This window comes from Phoxinus phoxinus (assembly GCF_949152265.1).
Source record: "Phoxinus phoxinus genome assembly, chromosome: 18".
In the NCBI taxonomy this organism is placed as follows: Eukaryota; Metazoa; Chordata; class Actinopteri; order Cypriniformes; family Leuciscidae; genus Phoxinus; species Phoxinus phoxinus.
The window spans coordinates 17,866,474-17,888,843 of record NC_136893.1 but is presented as its reverse complement, the minus strand read 5'-3'; the positions used below and the strand labels follow the sequence as shown (position 1 = coordinate 17,888,843).

At 38.0% G+C, this 22,370-nt stretch overlaps 2 protein-coding genes across 5 annotated transcripts; both read left to right on the top strand.

The window, feature by feature from the left end:
* Positions 1-1,472: 1,472 nt before the first annotated feature.
* On the top strand, positions 1,473-4,216 carry LOC306985489 (F-box only protein 6-like). 2 transcript variants are annotated; one of them, XM_079587791.1, is made up of 6 exons: positions 1,473-2,113; positions 2,681-2,942; positions 3,043-3,157; positions 3,242-3,337; positions 3,724-3,859; positions 3,940-4,216. In XM_079587791.1, the coding sequence occupies exons 1-6, from the start codon at positions 1,967-1,969 to the stop codon at positions 4,084-4,086; spliced, it is 903 nt and encodes a 300-aa protein (XP_079443917.1). In that variant the 5' UTR covers positions 1,473-1,966; the 3' UTR covers positions 4,087-4,216. The 2 variants fall into 2 exon arrangements, with proteins under 2 accessions (XP_079443917.1, XP_079443918.1); XM_079587792.1 differs by having other exon boundaries at positions 1,640-2,113; positions 3,724-3,831; positions 3,992-4,216.
* A 3,046-nt stretch (positions 4,217-7,262) lies between these two features.
* fbxo44.8 (F-box protein 44, tandem duplicate 8) lies at positions 7,263-21,587 on the top strand. Of its 3 annotated transcripts, XR_013794809.1 has the most exons (17): positions 7,446-7,646; positions 8,000-8,261; positions 8,347-8,461; positions 8,606-8,701; positions 10,340-10,475; positions 10,571-10,713; positions 14,468-14,514; positions 14,602-14,713; positions 14,790-14,885; positions 16,505-16,640; positions 16,736-16,878; positions 18,457-18,503; positions 18,591-18,696; positions 18,826-18,921; positions 20,396-20,432; positions 20,568-20,703; positions 20,799-21,355. XR_013794809.1 is itself a non-coding variant. In XM_079587787.1 (16 exons), the coding sequence occupies exons 1-16, from the start codon at positions 7,584-7,586 to the stop codon at positions 20,934-20,936; spliced, it is 1,872 nt and encodes a 623-aa protein (XP_079443913.1). In that variant the 5' UTR covers positions 7,263-7,583; the 3' UTR covers positions 20,937-21,587. The 3 variants fall into 3 exon arrangements, 1 of the variants encoding a protein (XP_079443913.1); XM_079587787.1 differs by lacking the exon at positions 20,396-20,432 and having other exon boundaries at positions 7,263-7,646; positions 20,799-21,587; XR_013794808.1 differs by lacking the exon at positions 20,396-20,432 and having other exon boundaries at positions 20,538-20,703.
* Positions 21,588-22,370: the final 783 nt, after the last annotated feature.

The window sequence follows — 22,370 nt, the reverse complement described above, 5'->3', positions numbered from 1 at the left end:
TGTAGGCCGACTCGTCACCCCCTGAATATATATGTTTATATATGTATACTACAGGGCCGTTGAATGCTTGTATCTGATAACCGAGAAGCTCTTATAATTATTACTTTACCCAGCCTCTCCATGTCGAGTGATGCAGTAAACACAGCCTAGCTAACGTTAGCTGGCTACGATTTCTGTACAGTAATATCAAAGATCCTTGCTCCTTCTCAATTATCTGGTAATATTCTATTCACAAAATAAAACCAAAAGTACGGTAATGTTAAAAATTACTTGTGAAAAGTAATCCCGGGCCCTATATTGCGATGGTCCGCCGATTAGAACAGGAAAATGCTCCACAGTGCTCTGGAATCTGACTGCTGCTAAGCAACGAAACTAGGAGTACGACCGGTTTAAGATGGCCGCCGTATTTCTCGGTGCCCAGTGGCCAATAGGGCATCTAGTCTCTATATAATATCTATGATGGGAACTATGTATAGAGCTGGTAAGTCCCGCCCCCTCCGCTAACCCCGCTGGACCTCAAAGTTGAAAAACGTCAATGCAAGTGAATGGGAGAAAATAATTATTTTCTGGTCCTGTTTGAATTGTGCCATGAATTTGAACATATGTTGACTGTGAATTTTTTATATAATCTTTCATGTGAAAAATGCTACAATTTAGCAGGTAGAAGTTTGATACGGGTAGACTTTGTGTGAGAGCACTTTGTGGACTACAACTCTTCGCTGCTTTCGGCGCGTTTGAAACGTCAACACCACTAGCTCACGGCTCTAGCTCACGGATCCCGCTAGACATGGCTGTGTCTTTGGTGCACTTCACCGCCTTCTTTCAGGGAGAGGACAAAATCGTTGAGGTTGGCGAAAACCACGGGTAAGTCAACTTTATGCGGTGACGTCACATAGGCGACATGTAGTCTTTCTCGTTATTTCTTTTCCACAACTGCTAGCCGACGAATCATACCATATACTGTCAAACTTGTAACATGAAAGATTATATAAAAAATTCACAGACAACATATGTTCACATTCATGGCACAATTCAAACGGGACCAGAAAATAATTATTTTCTCCCATTCACTTGCATTGACGGTTTTTCAACTTTGAGGTCCAGCGGGGTTTTACGGAGGGGGCGGGACTTACCAGCTCTATAGATGTCTATGGACCTACCCGTCCCATGTATAAAGATAATAAATTCTTCATTTATAAGGATAAGTCAGATAATTGGCCGAGGTATTTGTACACCATTGAGGACATATTTATGAATAAAAATATTGATTTTAGATAATAAAATACCTTAAAAGATACTTATTGTCCCTTTAAAGTAAAAATTATTGATAAACACGTATTTTGAATGGAATTAATTAACAAGCAATAAGCATACTTTGGGTGTCTTGTTCATTGTATTTATTTTCATATAAAAGCAACAGAACTTAAATTACATCCAGTTTATTAGCAACACAGTGCACGAGCGTGAATCCCGCGATATCCGTCTTTGATCTCACAGGTGTCTAAATCCACTGCGAGAAGAGAGATCTGTCCGTCTTGCCTTCACTTTTTTCACTCCTCCCCACTGCAGCCGCCAACTCTCGACTACATTTCACTTCAGGCGAGGCAAGCGTATTTACGTGTTCGTCACTGCTGTAGGAGGAGCCATGGGCATGGCGTCACTGATAATACTTAGGTAGTTGTCGAAACATGATCTCAAAGGAATACATTGGGATTCCGACCAGAATCCTGCTACGTGTGCGGGAGATCTAAGCTGGAAATAAGTAACGTTAGGCTATAACGGATCAGCTCTGACAGCGTCAGCCGGTAACGTTAGTGAGTCGTCAACACGCCCCGCTTCCAAATATTCCAGTTTTCCGGAAGCAGATTAGAGTCCTGCTGCAGTGACACTCTTTATCGCTGGTTAGAACTATACTAATGCGAAGTTATTTGTATATCTGCGTTTTTTACTGTAACTTCGTCAGGCAATGAGACGTCACTTCCGTGTTTCCACACGTAGGACCAGACGCACAAACGTGTCAATTAAAGGACCAATGTCTTATCAAAAAACAAGAATGGGTCAGTCAGAGAGTGACCACATTCATGTTGCTTCGAGGCAATGCAGTTCAGGCGAAGTAAGTTACATTGAGAACTAACATCAAATAACCCGGAAGACTTGGCCTAGTCTAGATTTTCCTATGGGGTTTTATAATGGAAATTTTCAGTTTATGAGCACAAAATAGTCCGTGGTGATAAACATACCTTGCGATAATTGGACGTTTTGTTGGTAAGTGACGTTACAAAGTAAACATTTTTATTTTTATTTTTTTTTATGTTTCAAACTGCCTAGTTACTTAGTACTATAATAAGTAGGCTAGACAGTTTGGGGTGTGTGTGCACTGTGCCGTTTACGTTGTAGAACAAAACCTTAGAGTATTGTCAAGTTATGTTTACCACAGGCTTTATTTTATTCATAAAATGAAAAACCCGATAGGAAAATCTCGAGGGAACCTGTCTTCCGGGTTTTGACGTCAGCCCTTCACCACTCTAGCCATCCATCAGCTGGTCATACAAGTATAAAGTGGGCAAACTAGTTTCTGGAACATTGTAGCTGATGACCATCTAGAAACCAGCCACCATGTTCTACAGCTGGATTTTCCAACAGGATCAGAACTGAAAGGGAATCTTTCTTCCTCTGTCAGTGCACAGTTCTGCAGCCAGATGTCCCTCTAGCTGTGGTTGAGGAGATCCTACTGAACCTGCCTGAACATCAGGTGGTGCGAGTCTGTCGGCTGGTGTGTTGTGAGTGGAAGGAGCTGGTGGACAGTGCTGCACACTGGAGAGAGCGCTGTCGGAGAGAGGGGATCCAGCCCTGTGATGCTTCCAGACCCCCAGAGGACTGGCGCCTGTTTTACTTTATAACTAAGAAACGGCGGAACTTGCTCAAGAATCCCAGAGCTGATGGTGAGCCACATAATTAGGAATTTACAGAACATGTCAGTATATATATAACAAAAAAAGAATGTTTGTGCCTGTGTTTTTTTTATTTTTATGTTCTTATTAGATGATCTTCAAGGATGGGAGATTGTAGAGAATGGAGGTGACCGCTGGGCGGCCGAGGAAAATAGGAAACCATTTCTGGACGACACAGTCACCAAATGTTTTGTAACATCTTATGGGTATGTTAGACCCATCAAGAAAGTTCAATCAATCATGAAGCCAATCCACACATGAATCACTCTTGAATCAAACTTTGTCCTCAGGTCATGTTTGAAACGACAGCTGATTGATTTGACGAAAGAAGGTTATAGTGGTGCTTTCATGGATCAACTGCAACCTCATATCAAAATATCAGACTGGTGAGTATTCAATCAAACTCCCATTTCATGCTACAGTATCTTAGGTGGTGAATTTCTTATTTTATGTGATAATTGTTTTTGTGAATGACCTGTCCCTCTGGGTCACATGTGCCTTGTTGCAATATGACAACATGATATTGATGTTTGTATTTATATTTTACATTTGTAATTTTTATTATTGTGTGTTGTTAAGTGTAATTTTGTTCAAACAATTCAAACCTTAAAACATAAAAGATATTTTGAAAATGTTTTGTTGTTGTTGTTATTTGACCCTGTTGACTTTCAAAACCTCTTTTTTATGTTCCACATTAATGATAGTATAATTTTATTCTTTGGGTGAACTATCCCTTTACGAACGCAGTACCCGTGTTATGTCTTACCTGCAGGTATGCGCCACGCCATGATTGTGGGTGTCAATATGAGGTCTGTGTAGAGTTGCTTGATCAGAGGAAAAAAACCATCAAATCTTTTCAGCCTGAAAAAGTTTTCTTTCAACAGTGGAACGATGAACCGTGGTGTCAAGTAAGTAGGAAAATACTTTAAATTATTCTCCTATTATCAAACTAAAAGTCAAAGTCTGCATTTGTTTTTGTTTATTTCAGATGACACACGTCTTTAAGGATTATGGACGTGGGGTTCGGTTTATTCGTTTCACTCATGGAGGGGTGGATACACAGTTCTGGGCAGGCCATTATGGAATACGGGTCACTAACAGTAGCGTGGAGATCTGTCCTGCTGCAGAGAAATAGTGTCTTTCTGCATGTTTTTTTACATTCCTAAATTGTGATGTTAATCTTTGAAACTTGTACACTCTATAATATAGTCTATTAACGTCAGTTGTACTGTAACAGTTAAGTGAATAAAGAAATGTGAGCTCTAGTGGTAGAAACTTTACTAGTGACACCAACGGTAATTGCAATTTTTTGAAAAAGTTCCCATTTATTCATGCTATAGTCAAATCCCATATTTACAGTATACACGTTTCATTTATTCTGCAGCCGGGTTGTCTATGAGCAGTATAGATGCAAGATATAGGAATGAATATGCAGTGCATACATATTATTAGGTATATAAATATTCTGATCATATTTTATTTTTCAAGCACATTATACCAATTCCAAAACACATCAATCTTGATAACTAGTAATTTTGTATATAATCTTTTATAGGTGATAATGTGATATATAATTGTTATATGTAGTCAAAAACGCCTTATATTCAGAAGTTCATAGTTATTTTGCAGGTTTTATTTTATAGATAAGAAGGTCCAAAAAAAGATATTTAACTTGCACTAAAAAAGTCAAAAATTATTAAATGCCAAGAGAAGAATGCAATACAATAGAAATTGCTAAATGAATGTGTGTAATTTGACAAGAAATGCTCATTGGGGCAGCAGGGTCTCAAGAACAACTATCTTGTCTAAAGTGTCTAATTAATGTTCCTTGTAATAAAACAGAAGATACTTTGTTGCTGAGTTTAGACATACATTATATGGTTTCTATATTCTTCTTAATGCTGCAGTAAAATGGTTTCATGAGGTGTGCATATGTGGGACGTCCCATTCGTTTTTTTTTCTACTTATTAGAAATTAGGTCTTTATAGGCCTTTGAAATCAAAGAATGTCAAATATCTCCCAAACGCTGCAATGAAGTAGTTTCATATGAGGTAGACTGCATATAGTATAGGACATTGCAAATAATTATGCTGTAACCTGTAACACATCCTAAATAAAACATGGACTTAAATGTGTCCTTTAAAGAAAGATGAATAAAAAAAAACATTATTTAAAGAACTACACCACTGCCACAGACACTTAGTATGAATAATAAGGATAACAAAGTACAAAACAATCTCAAAACGTGTTTATTTTATTTTATTAAACAGTTCTTCTGGGCAACTCGAAGAAAAAAGCGCGGTCTCTGCTGTTCCAGAAATTACCGTAATAATAGTAATACGCGCACACACTTTTATTTTATTTTTTATCGTTGCTGGATGCAGTCATGTGATGTGACTAACTGGAGTTGAATATCTGAAAGAAGTAACGGGCGGGTCGGCACTCAGCAGTCACCCGCACCCAGACGCTCTTCTTCAGTCTTTCAGAAGCAGATTACAGTGCTGCTTCATTAAGAGTCGTTATAGAAGAGCGATGCTAGACATATAATTAGCTAGCTAATGTGAATTGTTTTTTAGTTGGTTTACTGTGTAGGCTATTATTGTTCGACTGTAAGCATGCCGCATAAGTCCTGGAAACGAAAGTGAAGCCAAAGCGTCTCGATCGCCCCCCGGTGACTGGTCCTAGTCATAAACCCAGCCTCCCCAATGTCATTCAACGGGACGTGAGACCAACTAAACAATTAAATTACACTTCAGACATCTTTTTTCGAAAGGTGTTTTCTCTCATTTTCTGTCGTTTTTATCACGCTGATGTAAGTTCACGTGTCTGTTTTTCAAATAAGTTTGTTTTTAGTTAGTTACGGGAATCAACGGGATGCAACAACGTCATGATTGACAGCTGTGATTGACAGGTTCTCTGAGCGAAGTTGTCACTGAAGCACCAACGGACTTTTTTTCGGGATCTTCGGAGGACTGAGGAGATTGTATTTATTTTATTTTATTGTCGTACTGCAATCAACACAAATCAAAATGGGAGCGGAACGGAGGCCACTTGAAAAGTGCAGGGAGAGTGCATTCTGCGAGAGTGAGGAGACGTGCCGTTTCTCAATTTGCGTTCTTGTCTGTACTTGTGTTCTTGTGGACTTGTGAAACGTCATCAGTCGCTGCCCAAGTACTGTCCCAATTCAAAAGTTCACATCTAGCCAAGTCCAGTTCAAATCCCCGGATGTGTTCTTGATCCGCCCTTTTACCGAGGATGCATGTAGAGGTGACTTGTGCAAACTTGAGACAGACAGGTATCCCAGAATGCATCTCGTCCCACCAGCAAGCGTCAATGGCAGAGGAGAAAACCCGCGTAATATCAAAATACTACTGTTATCGTGTCACGAAATGTAATTCTAAGAGTGTTTCAGTCGAGAATGTAGTTGTTTAAAGCTCAAATCTGTGGTTTATTTATAAAGATAGCGCCTATTTAAAAAATGTATCTGACGTTTTCGGAGTTGTGAGATCCAGGCGATCACCGGGCGCTCAGCGCTCATTAACCCCGACTGGAACAACTTTTCCTCGGCTAGTGCTTCTGATGTTTGCCGCTGGCTCTGGTGTCTCTAGTCTAGTGGTTAAACATGAGATATAACTCGTCTTGTGTATATCTAACGGGCGATCTTTGGTCTCATCAATCTATAATTTGTTCCATGGCAAATCGTTTTGGCTGAGGGCAAAGTGAAGTTTCATAATTTTATATATTTAGGCTATTTAACTTGAGCTATAGGCTATATTAAGCTGACTTATGTTTGACTGAATTGTTTGCTTTATTTATTTTTATTTACTTATACTTTTATACTGGATATCAGATAATTAAAACGGATATTTAACAAAAAGAGTCAGGGTTGTGTAATTTTATTTTAGGCTATATATTTTAAAATATATATAATATTTTTTATATTTATTTTATTATACATTCTCTTCACTGTACATGTATAATAAAATAAAATGACACAACCCCGTCTGTTTTTTAAATGTCAGTTTTAATGTTCAATAATGTTTAATATTTTTAAAATGAAAGCAAAAAGAAGCAGGGTTGCGTTTTATTTCGTGTTGTTATGCAGTGAAGATAATCAATGTACACGTTGCCTGAACCACATTTGTGTGGCCATTTAATGTGTTTAAGATTTTTTTTTAAATGAAAAGAGGCAGAGTGTTGTTTTATACCATATTTCGTTTTATTGTTGCCTAAAATATACATAAAGAGATAACCGGAGTAGCCAGAGCGTGCTGAGTGACGCAATCAAGAACGCCGCTGTCTCATTTGCAGAATAACCGGACTTGCGTCCTCTCGTCCTCGGGAGTTCGTTCTCCTAAGTCGAACTTGGCAAGTCTGAACTACCAAGGACGCAAGTCCGAAGTTTGCGTACTTGGTATTGAGAAACGGCCGTTGATTTCCCATGTTGATTTCGCGGCTTTACTTCCTGCTCACTACTGCGCAGGTCTGGACCCGAGATCGCTACTGCGCAGACTCAAATCCCAAGATGTCAGCGCCATATCGGGACAGCGGCTTCGGTTCTCACGGTTGAAGAGAGCATCTTTTTTTTCTTTTTTTTACAGTCTATGTGTAAAACGTAACTTCTGTGGCCATATGGATACGTCAGGGAGCGATCATGTTGCTTGTTCGATGGACTTTGAAAACAGTTCTGACTCAGTAAGTTGTTATTTTGTGTTCCCAATCCAGGAAAGATTATGATCTTACTGCCTTAAATAATGAACAATATCAAATTTAAAGAGTTTTCAGACCTGAGACATTCTTGCGCTCCCGAACTTGTCCAGGCGTAATGCGGAAATGGACTAAGTTCGTTTTTTCTAGCAATTCTAAGCTAGTGGACCAGAAATAATCAACTGCCAGCTGGTCATACCAGCAGACAAGCTGGTTTTTGAGACATGGTAGCTGCTGATGACCAACTGAAAACTATAAAACATGTCCCACGCCACAGCTGGATCTTTCAACAGCACTTTTGTAAGGTTAGAACTGAAAGGTATTCTTTCTTCCTCTGTCAGTGCACAGTTCTGCAGCCAGATGTCCCTCTAGCTGTGGTTGAGGAGATCCTACTGAACCTGCCTGAACATCAGGTGGTGCGAGTCGGTCGGCTGGTGTGTCATGAGTGGAAGGAGCTGGTGGACAGTGCTGCATACTGGAGAGAGCGCTGTCGGAGAGAGGGGATCCAGCCCTGTGATGCTTCCAGACCCCCAGAGGACTGGCGCCTGTTTTACTTTATAACTAAGAAACGGCGGAACTTACTCAAGAATCCCAGAGCAGAAGGTGAGCCTAGTCAAGATTGTACAATAAGTGTCACTATAATGATTTTTTTCTTAAGATAATGTCTCTTTTCTGATGTTTTAATTAGATGGACTTCAAGGATGGGAGAATGAACAGAATGTAGGTGACCGCTGGGTGACAGAAGAAAATAGAAAACTATTTCCAGACAACACTGTCACAAAATGTTTTTCAACATCTCATAGGTATGTCTGATATTTTAGATCTGTCAAGAACGTTTTGAGCTCATTTAATTTAAGTCAGTGTTACAATATGATAATAAATATGATCAAATAAATCATGAAGCCAATCCACACATGAATCACTCTTGAATCAAACTTTGTCCTCAGGTCATGTTTGAAGCGACAGCTGATTGATTTGACGAAAGAAGGTTATAGTGGTGCTTTCATGGATCAACAGCAACCTCATATCAAAGTATCAGACTGGTGAGACTGGTCAATTTCATGCTACAGTATTTTAGGAGGTGAATTTCATATTTTATGTGATTAATTCTTGTGAATGACCTGTCCATCTGGGTCACATTTGCCTTGAATTGTGGAATTGTGCCTGGCAGTATGAGAACCCATGTGGTATGATTTTTATATGTAATTTTTTAAAATATTATTGGCAGATTATTTTGTATTTTAATTGCAATAACCTGCATACATTTTATGTAATCAGGACAGCAATTTAATTGAAGTGTCACTAAAGAGATAGTTCACCTAAAAATGTATATCACTCTCGTCATTCCAAGCCTGAATGACTTTCTTTCTACGAAAGAAGATATTTTGATATAAAATATATTTTAAAAAATGATAAATAAATAAATATATATATACTTTTTTTTTTTTTGTCCATACAATGAAAGTTCATTGAGTCTAATGTAGTGCTGGGTATCGATTCAAATTTCAAGAATCGATTCGATTCCGATTCTCAAGATCTTGAATCGATTATCATTATTCGATTCGATTCGATCCGATCTGATATTTTTTAAATCAAAAGTTTTAACTGTTCATGAACAATCAAGTGTTTGTATTAAATAACATTCACAAACATACATTAATGTTGTAAAAATGTATTGTTCACCCAATGTGTTGATGTTAGATAAGGCATTAATGTTAATGAATGGTATCTTAATGTAGTGTTACCAACTAAACAGGAGATAAAACGTGTTTTATTTGACTTGACTGTCCTTTTATTTAATCCAAAACTGCGTTCATATTTAAAAGGCCTTTTAAGCTAGATACAACCGCACACGATACCACTTTACGGGCCGTTCACATATCGCGTTTTATGCGTGTGCAAATTCAGTGAGAAGCACTTCAATGCATCTCAACAGGTCATGTGACAAAAACCAGTGGCCTTTCCGTAACAACATGAAAAGCTCGGCCGAACAGCTGATCATAGCTGTAGAGGGCGGCTTTTTATTTCTCATCTCAATGAATATATCTAGTAGTAAAGCTAATGCAAGGGCTAGAAATCAATTAATTATTTGATGATACTTCCTCGTCATGGAGAGCGCAGTTTGCACCGCTTTCTCCTCTCCACAAGCGCGTGCTTTCCCGTTGCGTCTGCCGTTGCTATGCAACCATGAACAGAGGCGCGCCTGGAAAACGAATTTGCACGCGCAAAAAACGCGCTCTGTGAACGGCTCTTTCCTCCTTTCTGGTCAACAAGTGGATTCAGAGAAACCGCATTAGCAGCGCCGCCGGTCGCCATGTCTCAGTGTGTTTATGGGGAAAATGTAGGCCTGTTATTAAATCGATCCTCCGAGTTACGGATCGATCTTTAGAAATTAATATGAAAATCGATTCAGAATTGGTGAATCGATTTTTTCAACACAGCTCTAGTCTAATGTTGTTTGGACTTATCAACTTTCAAAACATCTTCATTTATGTTTCGCAGAAGAAACAACAATGGAATGACATGAGTGGGAGTAAATTATCCAGAATTCAGAATTTACATTTTTTACATTTACATTCAACTGTTATTTTAAGAACAGTACCAATGTTAAATCCGGTTCTAATATGAAAACACAATTTTAGAACAGAACAAACCACATTTCTGTGATGTCTTATCTGCAGGTATACCCCACTCCCTAATTATAGAAGTGAATATCGGATCTGTGTAGAGTTGCTTGATGAGAAGAAGAAACCCATCAGTACCTTTCAGCCTTATAAAGTTTTCTTTCAACATGGGGACAATTATCCATGGTGTCAAGTGAGTAAATGAATACTGACAATGCCGTTATTCCCTTGTAGTCAAACTAATAGTCAAAGCTTAACTGTCCCTGTGTTTATTCTGCTTTATTTCAGATGACCCACGTCTTTAAGGATTATGGACCTGGAGTTCGGTTTATCAGTTTCACTCACGGTGGGAAGGATACCCAGTACTGGGCAGGCTGCTATGGAATACGGGTCACTAACAGTAGCGTGGAGATCTGTCCTGCTGCAGAGAGGTAGTGTTTTCCAGAATATTTTTTTTTACATTTCTAAATTTAACAGGCACAAAAGTGACCTTCAGGTGAGGAATTCTAATAAATTCTATTATGTTATAAGGATATATAACAAGTAGGACATTACAAAGGTCTATTGTAAATGTATTCTGTTCCAATCATCATTGTTATACTTTTAAAATGAAGGACCTTCGTCGACAACTATAACTACTACAGCCATAGTCATGCACTGAATATTACCAAAATCTTATATTATGATACGAGTAATTTTATGTAACGATAACAATATATATCACAATCGCTTCAAATTGAGTTTCATTCGAGTCTTATTGTGCTTGAACAGTTCAAAGTCTGTTGAATAAAATAACGAAATTAAATATCTTCATCTTAGATAAGTGTACATAATTTTAAACGTATACGTACAACCTACCTCTTCTTTTCCTCCATCTGTCCTCTCAGATGGTTTAGCAGAGATTAACGAGTGGTTTACATCAAATCTTCTTAAACTTAACAGCAGTAAAAACGGAAATTCTTCTTGTCGGCTCAAAAAACAATCTGGGAAAATCTACGTTCATCTGTGAATATTGATAACTTACTAGTGTCTGTTTCTAAACAGGTTAACAGTTTGGGGGTCATACTTGACAGTAGTCTATCATTCAAAGCACATATAAACAGTGTCATTTGCTCTGTTTATTTCCACATACTTAAAATTAACCGACATCGTCCGGCTCTCTCAGTAAAAAGCACTGCGATTCTTGTTCATGCTTTAGTCACTTCCTGTATTGATTACTGTAACGCTCTTTTTCATGGACTGCCTTCAAAGCTTCTCTACAAACTAGTACAGCTAGTACAGAACTCCTCTAACTGAACACATTACTCTTATACTACAACACTTGCATTGGCTCCTGGTTAATATCGTATTGATTTTAAAATTCTTCTTCTTACTTACAAGGCACTCAATAATCTTGCCCCTTCATACTTATCTGACCTTCTTCATATCTACACTCCTACTCATACTTTAAAGGGATGGTTGATTATGATTTTACTTTTCTAACTTTAGTTAGTGTGTAATGTTGCTATTTGAACATAAACAACATCTGCATAGTTACAACGCTCAAAAGTGACATCCCGAACCCTAAAATTGACAAACTCCGCCCCCGGGAAAACGCAACAAAGGGAGTGAGGCTATGATGAAAAGAGGAAGAGTTGTTGTAGTCGAGCACATTTGTGAGTCTGCTCGAGCTGTCACATCTGTGTTTTCACATTTATTGCAATACAGTACGTAACACAAATGCAATGGCACGTCACTCTGTGTGCATCTTACAACAGTTCCCACATGAGCGATTTATAGATTATCATAACAGAATATGCTAATCAAGGACTTGAAGATAGACTCCACATCAGCTACATAAATTCATCAACTATCCATTCAGAAACGTCATGTTGTATTCTACATGTTGTCACTTCTACATGAGTCTCTCCATCATTGTCCGACTCCGGTTTGAAAGTAAAAGGCAGATTCTGACATTTTAGCTCTATTGATATAACCATCGCCAGTTGCTTGATCCATTTGAATTCGACACAAGCACAACATAATATGTGAACATTAAAGGCTCTGTGGCAAAACTAGCTGAAACCAGACTCAATAGCTCCGACCATGTAAACTGAAGTGTTGTAAACAGCACCACCCAATAAAAATTTACCATGCACACACACTTTCTAACACTGTAGAAATGTTGCATTATGAGATTTAATAATCTTACTATTAGCTTTAAATTAAATATTAGGTAATATAAGGGCATGTTTTTTCTCCATGTTTAAGTTTTTTTCATTACAAATACCATAGTGTATTCTTAGTAATATTATTAGGGGCCAAGCACTGAAAGTGCGTAGGCACCTATTGTTTCTGTTCCCGTTCCTATTATTATTATTCTTCATTGTTCCGACTGGGAGTCTATGGCAGCCCATAGAACCGCTTGCGGGAAAGTTATGAAATTTGGCACACATATAGAGGACAGTCTGAACTATCACCATAGCAAATTTGGAGTCTCCAAATCAATCCCTCTAGCGCCACCAACTGTCCAAAGTTGCACTCATGTTTATGCTAATAACTTTTGACCAATAGGGGCTAGAAACAAAATTATTTTTTCCTCTGATTCCTGAGCTCATGACGATTCGACTGCACCCTATGACGTCATTTTCCGTCATAATAGTTTTCCCGCAGTTTTGAATTTTCCGAAAAACCTACTTTTTCGAACTCCTCCTAGGCCGTTGGTCCGAATTTCACGAAAATTGAACCAGATCATCTCGAGACTATGCCGGAAAAAAGTTTTGGAAATCAAGTTGATTCGAATTACCGTTCTCGAATACCGCGCAAATAAATTTTACGTAGCACTTGCGAAAACAGGCTCAATGCTGTATCTCCACAACGCTTTATCAGATTCAGACCAAATTTGGTACGTCATCACAAGCATAACCTGAGGCTACATGCTGCGTTTCGGCGCAGCGCCACCTACTGGTCCCGAGATATGAAGAATTTGTTTTTGCTTATAACTTCTGAACGGTTTGTCCAAAAATCACAAGTGGTCTCGTTAGATTCAGGGCGTCATGCTGATATCCGTCATGCTGATATCCAATTTTCCCATATCGGCCATTTTGGCTGTCGACCATTTTGAATTATGTGCTAAAATGCTGTATTTTATGAACGCATGAACGTATCGTTACCAAACTCAGTATGGGTCATCAGTACAAGGCCCTAAAGGTACTCAAAAGATTATGAGACAGCGCCACCTTTTGGTCAAAAGTTGTAACAAAATTTCCCAAAATGCTAATAACTTTTGCATACATTTGCCTATAGTAATGACACTGGTCTTAATAGATTCCTTGGGTTATGCTGAAAACATAAATACCTATTTCTTCATAGTCAGCCAAACTTCCTGTCCGCCATCTTTATTTCCTTTTAAAATTTACTTTTTCGAACTCCTCCTAGACCGACTGTCCGATTTTCACCAAAATCGGATCTTGTCATCTCCAGACCGTGCCAAGTAAAAGTTATGGATTTCGTGTCGATAGACAAAACCATGGTCGTATACCGCAGATGCAAAGTTGAGGCATAATGCCAAAATGACTATTCAGGCTTTATATCTGCAATGCCTTGACATATTGACACCAAACTTTGTATGTGTCGTCGTCACTTCACTCTGACCACATCACAACAGTTTTGTAACTGCGCCACCTATTGGTCGAAAGTGATAATCTATTAAATCATATTTTTAAGTTAATGCATGTGATTTTTCAACCATTTTGCCAAAATTCATCTTTAAATGTCTTCAATTGCTCCTTGCTGCAGTTGATCTCTCACTCCCAGCCACTTTGGCACGTCTTGTCGTCTTGCTTGCGCTTGGCCCCGGTGATTGCTGCTTGCAGCTATATTTATTATTTGTTTCTGTCCTTTATTTATTCATTGACTAAGGTATATATTCCAATTTAAAGGCCGTAACCCCAGCAAAACATTAATGGGGAAACGTGTGGCCGGATGTGCTGAATTTTTATATTTGAATAGTGGGATATCTAAACCAGGAAGAAGTACATATAACCGGTCTGCCGTCAAGACTCTCCACCACAAGACAGTTTTACAGAAGCAGATTGAGGGGGCATGAAGACACTTTTTGGGGGGTGTTCTTTCAAATAAAAAAATGATATTTACTGTATCTTCAGCATATAAGATGTACTGTAACTTCTTTGTTTCCACCTGTAGGTTGAGATGCACAAAACCTAACTTGCTCAAGAATCCCAGCGCACGAGGTGATTCATATAATTAAGATTGTACAATAACGATTGTACAATTCTTTTTGCTTCTGGTAACGTCTCTTTTCTAATGTTCTTATACAGATGGTCTTCAAGGATGGAAGATTGTACGTAGTGGAGGTGACCGCTGGGTGACAGAAGAAAATAATAAACCACTTCTGGAATCGGTCACTAGATGTTTTATAACTTCTTATGGGTATGTTTGAATGTTCTGAAAATGTTCAATCACGAAGCACATCCACACATGAATCACTCATAAAGTTTGTCCTCAGGTTCTGTTTGAAGCGACAGCTGATTGATTTGACGAAAGAAGGTTATAGTGGTGCTTTCATGGATCAACAGCAACCTCATATCAAAATATCAGACTGGTAAGTGTTCAATCAAACTCCCATTTCATGCTACAGTATCTTAGGTGGTGAATTTCATATTTTATGTGAGTTTTTTTGTTAATGACCTGTCCATCTGGGTCACATATGCCTTATGCTGGAGGGATGCAAATTATCGATTAATTCATTAATCATTAGTTGATTGACCTTATCCATCGATTAACGATTAACTGATAAGCGGCTATTTTCCTAAGAATGTAAATTTCTCACGGTATCAATAGTGTCTTTAACATAAAAAGCTAAATATGGCTTATATACTGATTAAAAATGCATGTTATATTGCTCAATTGATGTTTTATTGTTGTTTAGGGATGTCAATTTTCACAAATTCCCATGATCGATGGATGAATGTTTCGATGTCATTGATTATTTAATTATCAAATATAATGACTACTATACAACGCGTCACCAGCGCCGCCTCAGATGCAGAATGTGAGACTGTGGACGTGCTCTCTCTGAACACCGCACTGAACACGGCAACTAAGCCCAATGCATTTACAACCATTTAATACAATAGTGTTCTCATGTTATGTAATATGCCAGTCCCAAATTATTCATCGTTATTATTAGTCGTGCATTTCTGTTTGAGCTGCTAATTTGAAGTTAGTGAGTTAATGAAGTATTCATTCAGAATGATCATGTTGTGGACGCGCTCTTCCTGGAGCAACGCGACACGGCAACTAAACTCAAATAATGCACAATGTTTTATTACAATATTGTTCTCTTTATAATGTTATGTAATATGACAGTCCTTCCAATAGTCATTATTAGTCGTGCAGTGCCGTTTGAGCCGCGCTGAAGCTGATCACGCGCACTACAGCGTTCATTCAAGGGATGCATCAAATATAAGATAAATCAGATATAGATAGGCATACACAAAATAAACACAATATTACAACTTACATTTGCACAAAACAAAAGGCTGCGAATGAACACGCAAACTTAGTCATAATGAAGGAGCAAAATGGTCCCAAACAGAACGCGCTCGCTTTGTTTCGCGGGTGAGCAGCATGCACGCGCATGAACCTGCTTAATCGATGATAGAGAAGTTGTATCGATTAAATGTATTATCGACAATCGATCGTCGATTAATCGTTGACATACCTAGCTGGAACTGTGCCTGGCCGTATGAAAACCCAAAGTGATATGACGTTCATATTTTAAAAAATCGTTCTACAAAATAAAGGCAAAAATGCCCAAAATAAATCTTATTTCTTTATGTAAAAATGTATTAAAATGTCATTAAAGGGATAGTTAACCTAAAAATAAACTTACCCTCAAGTCGTTCCAAATCTGTGTGACTGACTTACTTCTGTGGATCATAAAAAATATATATTTAGAAAAATGTCTGTGTTCTTTGTCCATACAATGAAAAAGGGGTCCATTGTCCAACTTTCAAAACATCATTTTTGTTCTTCAGAATAAAGAAATTCATACAGGTTTGGAACGACATGATGGTGAGTAAATGATGACAAAATTTGCATTTTTAGGTGAACTATCCCTTTAAGAAAACAGTACTAGCATTTGGCACAAATCAGGTTTTAATATGAAAGTCCACTTTGTTAATAGGAAGACTTTTATTTGCTGTTTGTCTGGTGCAGGTATGCCCCAATCTCTTGTTGTGGAAGTGAGTATCAGATCTGTGTAGAGTTGCTTGATCAGTCGAAAAAACCCATCAGCATCTTTCAGCCTGAGAAAGTTATATTTTGTTATGGGAACAGTGAGCCGTGGTGTCAAGTGAGTAGAATAATACCGACAGTCCAGTTATTCCCTTGTAGTCAAACTAATAGTCAAAGCTTAACTGTCCCTGTGTTTATTCTGCTTTATTTCAGATGACCCACGTCTTTAAGGATTATGGACCTGGAGTTCGGTTTATCCGTTTCACTCATGGTGGGAAGGATACCCAGTTCTGGGCAGGCCATTATGGAATACGGGTCACTAACAGTAGCGTGGAGATCTATTCAGTTGATGAGGGGTAGTGTTTTCTAGGATGATTTTATTTTACTGTAAAACATATTTATAATTTTTTTTCAATTAATTATTTTTTATGAAAATGCACAATGCAGATACAAGTTATATGCAGGTATATCATGAAACAAAACATTAAAAATAAAAATAAAGTGCAAATGTTAACTATTTCTGCTCCACCCACTTGAAACCAGCATCAAGCAGGCATTGGGCTTGTTATTGTGGACGGTAAAGACCACAGCCTCTAGCGTCAGCTGTTGGTACGCCTCTTAAGGCCAGGGTAGTGATGTTTATTATGGAAGTAAATTAATGACAAATGTTTTTGAAACAAAAAGCCTGTTGAATTGCACTACTTGAAAAAAATATGCATTGCATTAACCATGCTTGCATTTTAATGCATTGTATTTTAGGACTTGCATTTTTTTATTGCCTCAAATTCAACATGGTTGTATATTTAAGCTGTGAATATTTCAATTCAAAACATTTCAAACACATTTTCATTATTAAAAATTCAATAATCCATATTCACCTTTCATATTTCAATTCCAAAATATTCAAACGGTTTAAAAATACAACCTTTAATATTCAACAGCGAATTTTCAGTCCATTTTATTTCGCTTTAAAAATTCGCTTCCTCAAATTCAGTGGTTAAAATTCGACAGTAAATTCAACATTGACATCCAGGAACTGCAGGAAAAGCAGTAGATTACCGAGCATAATCTCCACCTGCTGTTATTCGACCTCACCAGCAGGGGGCGCAAGCGCGTGTTGTTGACGAAGACGAGAGCAACAGTTCATTCATAAAAACCCGTTTATAGAAATGTAAGTGTATTTGTGATTATTACGAGAGCTGTTTTTACAGCTGAGATTATAATGTTATTCCCCCGATGCTGATGTACAGATCAAATGTTACATTTGAAGTAGACATATATTTCTCTTGGTTGTTTAGTTGCCTTAACATTATATCACTGCGATGCGCTGCAGTAGCCTACTAGTGTTTCCCTCAATACTTCAGGATTGCTGGACATATAAAACGCTCAACGTATAGCTTAATGGACTAATAGTGATATAAAAGAGCAAACTCGCACTTTATTGAGAAGGCTGTAAAGGTACTATATGGCTACGGGCAGCAGACTAAAGATGAACTTAACCCGCAAGGGTTAAGTGTCCTACTGCAGCCTTATTGCATTTATCAGAGTTGTGGGAGGGGCTTTGATGCCATCAACAATCACTCTGTGTTCTATATTGTCGATATAGAAGACAGTAAACACGTGATCCTAAGAATTAGATCATGATTTAGCGGTTTTGGAAGTCCAGAATCCTGTGACTAATGGGATATCTAAACCGTCAAAAAGTATATATAACGGATCAGCTCTGACAGCGTCAGCCGGTAGTGAGTCGTCACGCTCCACTGCCAGATATATTTCAGTTTTCCAGAAGCAGATTAGAGTCCTGCTGCAGAAAGTTAGAAGAGTGATGTTTGACATAAAACGAATGCGAAGGTAGCTACTTTTATTTGTGTGTCAGTTGGTTTACTGTAATATCGTCAAAATGCAAAACATGACTTCTGTGTTTCCACCTGCAGGTTCAGTCTCAGAAATCGTAACTTGCTCAAGAATCCCAGTGCACAAAGTGAGCCAAATCATTAAGATTATACATTAAGTGTCACTATAATGAATTTTTGCTTCAGGGAACGTCTCTTTTCTGATGTTTTATTAGATGATCTTCAAGGATGGGAGATTGTACAGAATGGAGGTGACCGCTGGGTGACTGCAGAAAATAGGAGAATATTTCCGGTCACCAGATGTTTTGTAACGTCATATGGGTATGTTTGTTATTGTATATTCTTTAAAAACGTTTTGAGCTCATTTAATTTCAGTATATGTAACCATTTTAAAATAAATCTATCATGAAGCCAATCAACACATGAATCACTCATAAACTTTGTCCTCAGGTCATGTTTGAAGCAGCAGCTGATCGATTTGACGAAAGAAGAATATAGTGGTGCTTTCATGGATCAACAGCAGCCTCATATCATAGTATCAGACTGGTGAGTGTTGGCTCAAACTCTCATTAAAGCTACAGTATCTTAGGAGGTGAATTTCATATTTTATGTGATTAATTCTTGTAAGTGACCTGTCCATCTGGGTCACATGTGCCTTATTTTGGAATTGTGTCTGGCAGTATGAGAACCCATGCTGTATGACATTCATATTTGAATTTGTTATATTTTTGGCAGATTTTATTTTTATTGTAAGAATCTGCAGAAGCTCTGACACAAATGGTGCGGTTGAGCTTCAGGTAACCCGAGATCAAGTCCTGGCTTGAACATTCCACTCCTGTTCCCCCCTCTCTACTGTCTTACACAACAGCATAGGCGTAATTCTATGGGGGGACAGTACGTCCCCCCCAATATTCAAAGAAGGACATTTTGTCCCCCCCAATATTTGATCATACTGTATGATTGATTATGCGGGCAATATCGCAAAAAGTCACAGTCACTGGCTAGTTACAGTTATAGTAGCCTGGCTTTAAAGCAAACTGGGATAGCGGTCAGTGACAGGCTTGTCAAATGTACTGTACCAAACCCAGTTTTGAAAGCTAACGTTAGCGTTTTGGGCCGCGTTCCTGTTCTCCGAATTGGGTTATTATCTAGCAAGTTATTTTAGAGTCCTGCCATTTGTTCTTTCTTACTTCACCATTTTCATCCCTTTGGAATTGCGTTGCTGTTATATTTCACAGTAGTGGCCAAAAATGAACAAGAGAAAGACTGCAGCAGCTGACATCCGTAATTTTTAAATACAGCATTTTGAAAATAGGACCTACTGTATGAGCCTACATTGGCCTACAAACTGTATTTATTATAATATGTGGCTTGAGCACTTTAGCAAGTTTATTTTTAAACTGACAAGTTACTTTTGTTTAAATTTGTACAAAATAAACAGCATTTTCCCTCATTAGTACATAACTGTTTTACTATCATTGCTCAAGACTTGATATTATAATATTGTTATCCTGTAACAGTAATTTAATCAAAATGTTTATAGCCACTATATGTTTATAGAAGAATATAAGAGAGAGATCACTGGCCGCTTTGTTGTCAATTCAGGCTTGTAATTGATACCGATGCTGTAATCATTACAGGGTTGGTTTGACGATCCGATGTAATAAAATTCCTTGTTGTGTTATACAATTACAAACATTCGGACTCTGACTTTTATTTTATTTTGATTAAAAAAATGTGTGCATGCGCCAACACAAAAAGTCACACAGCTGTCCCACCCAATGTGTGATTGACAATTTCGCCCTTGCACAACAGAATAAAAAATAACAAAACCAAAAGACAAAAATTTAATTTAAATATCATTAAAGGGATAGTTCACCTCTTTTCATTCCAAACTTGTGTGACTTTCTTTGTTCTGTGGAGCACAAAAGGAGATTTTGAAAAATGTCTAAATGCGGTCCAATGTTGAATTAAATTTGGAATCATCGACTTTTAAAACGCCTCCTTTTGTGTTCCACAGAAGAAATAAAGTCATAGAGGTTTGAAACGACTGGATGGTGAGTAAATGATGACCGAATTAAAACATTTCAATGAAGTGTCTCTTTAAGAACACAGTACCAATGTTAAATCCGGTTCTAATATGAAAACTTTTTTTTTAACAGAACCACATTTCTGTGATGTCTTATCTGCAGGTATGCCCCACACTCTGATTGTGGAAGTGAATATCAGATCTGTGTAGAGTTGCTTGATGAGAAGAAGAAACCCATCAGTACCTTTCAGCCTGAGAAAGTTTTCTTTCAAAAGGGAAAAAATTATCCATGGTGTCAAGTGAGTAAATGAATACTGACAGTCCAGTTATTCTCCTGTAATCAAACTAATAGTCAAAGCTTAACTGTCCCTGTGTTTATTCTGCTTTATTTCAGATGACCCACGTCTTTATGAATTATGGACCTGGAGTTCGGTTTATTCGTTTCACACATGGAGGGAAGGATACAAAATTTTGGAAAGGCCAGCATGGAATACGGGTCACTAACAGTAGCGTGGAGATCTATCCAGTCTGATGCTACAGAGTGTTTTCCATACTATTTTTTTTTTCTTCCTGAATTTAACAGGCGCAAAAGTGACCTTCAAATGAGGAATTGTAATGATACATTATGACATGAGATATAAAATATATATATCAAATACACATAACGTTTATATCTTAAAATATGTCAGTGCCATTGTTTTGTCTCAAGATGCACACCAGAAATTTTTTTTATAAGACATGTTTATAAAAGTTCCTCAAATGCCTAATTGAACTAAGACTTAACCCTGGTATAGTCTATACCCTCTTTGTGAAACCTGGCCTATATGTTACACTGTTAAAATGAAGGACCTTAGTCGACGACTATAGCTACAGCCATAGACATGCACTGCTTATGAAATAATCAATTACTTAATATGCCATACAGTTAACGTCAATAAACGTCTCAAAGTTACTGTGTGTAAGTGATGTTATGTGCAACACTAAAGTTTTGAACTTATAAATGTTCATTGATGCTTGATTATGAAACAACAGTTGAAGGTTTGGGGCTTGAAGGAGACAAATCTCCTTTTAAGGTTTGCTTTACATGCCTTATGTTATATTCTAGTAGTCTAGTTGTCTCTATGGTGATATTTACTTGTTAGTGGGTGCTTGCCAAAGGCAAGGAACTCACTATTGTTATTGCAAAATACTTATTCCACTTTTTTTTTGGTGCGCTACTCCTCCCGCAGTTTTTGTCACAGACCCATGAATGAGGTGTCAAATCGTTCGGCCTGTTGAGGAGAGGTGTGCTATTACTTTTATAAGTGATTGGGGGAACGGTGTTCGCCCCAGGGGCGAAAAACGGCCAAAAAATCCCATAGACTTAACATTTTGACAAACTTTGACGAGTAATAGCTAGAGCGAGGATTTCGCAGAAACGTGTGATTTGTCACATTTGAAGAGGCTGAACGGCTCTGTAAGAACATGCCTCACAATGGGGTAAAAGTTGTACCCCTGGGGGGCAGGAGCTGCCCAAAGTTTCCCCATTGACTTACTATGGTGTAGGACGGCCCATAAAATGCATGCATTTCTCCTATTATGGTAAATTGCATAGGGATTTTTTTATTGAACATAACTGGATCACAGTGTCATAGAAACGCAAAGGGTGGTCTCGTTTGACTCGGGACAGCAAACAGCCAATCATGAATCACCTTAACACTTTCTGGCCATGCCCTAGCAACCATTGTCGAGCACATTAGCAACCAAAATCCAAAGAGGGATATCTTCCATTCGGAATGTCACAGAGGCATGGGAGTAGGTTTATTATATCATTCATAGTGATATAAGAAATTATAGTCTGCTCCTATCCAACTTCCACTCCAATATATATATGTAACAAGGTTGGATGTTATGGGAAGAAGGAGGCGGGAACCGGCGAACATTCAACAACTTTTAATAAATAAATAAACAAATACAAAATGAAAGT

Coding starts and splice junctions, on each gene's coding strand:
- LOC306985489 (XM_079587791.1), top strand. CDS start 1,967: ATGAGACGTCACTTCCGTGTTTCCACACGTAGGACCAGACGCACAAAC. Junction 3,158..3,241: donor TGTTTTGTAACATCTTATGG/GTATGTTAGACC, acceptor CTTTGTCCTCAG/GTCATGTTTGAAACGACAGC. Junction 3,338..3,723: donor CATATCAAAATATCAGACTG/GTGAGTATTCAA, acceptor TCTTACCTGCAG/GTATGCGCCACGCCATGATT.
- fbxo44.8 (XM_079587787.1), top strand. CDS start 7,584: ATGGATACGTCAGGGAGCGATCATGTTGCTTGTTCGATGGACTTTGAA. Junction 7,647..7,999: donor TTGAAAACAGTTCTGACTCA/GTAAGTTGTTAT, acceptor TTCCTCTGTCAG/TGCACAGTTCTGCAGCCAGA. Junction 10,476..10,570: donor ACAATTATCCATGGTGTCAA/GTGAGTAAATGA, acceptor GCTTTATTTCAG/ATGACCCACGTCTTTAAGGA.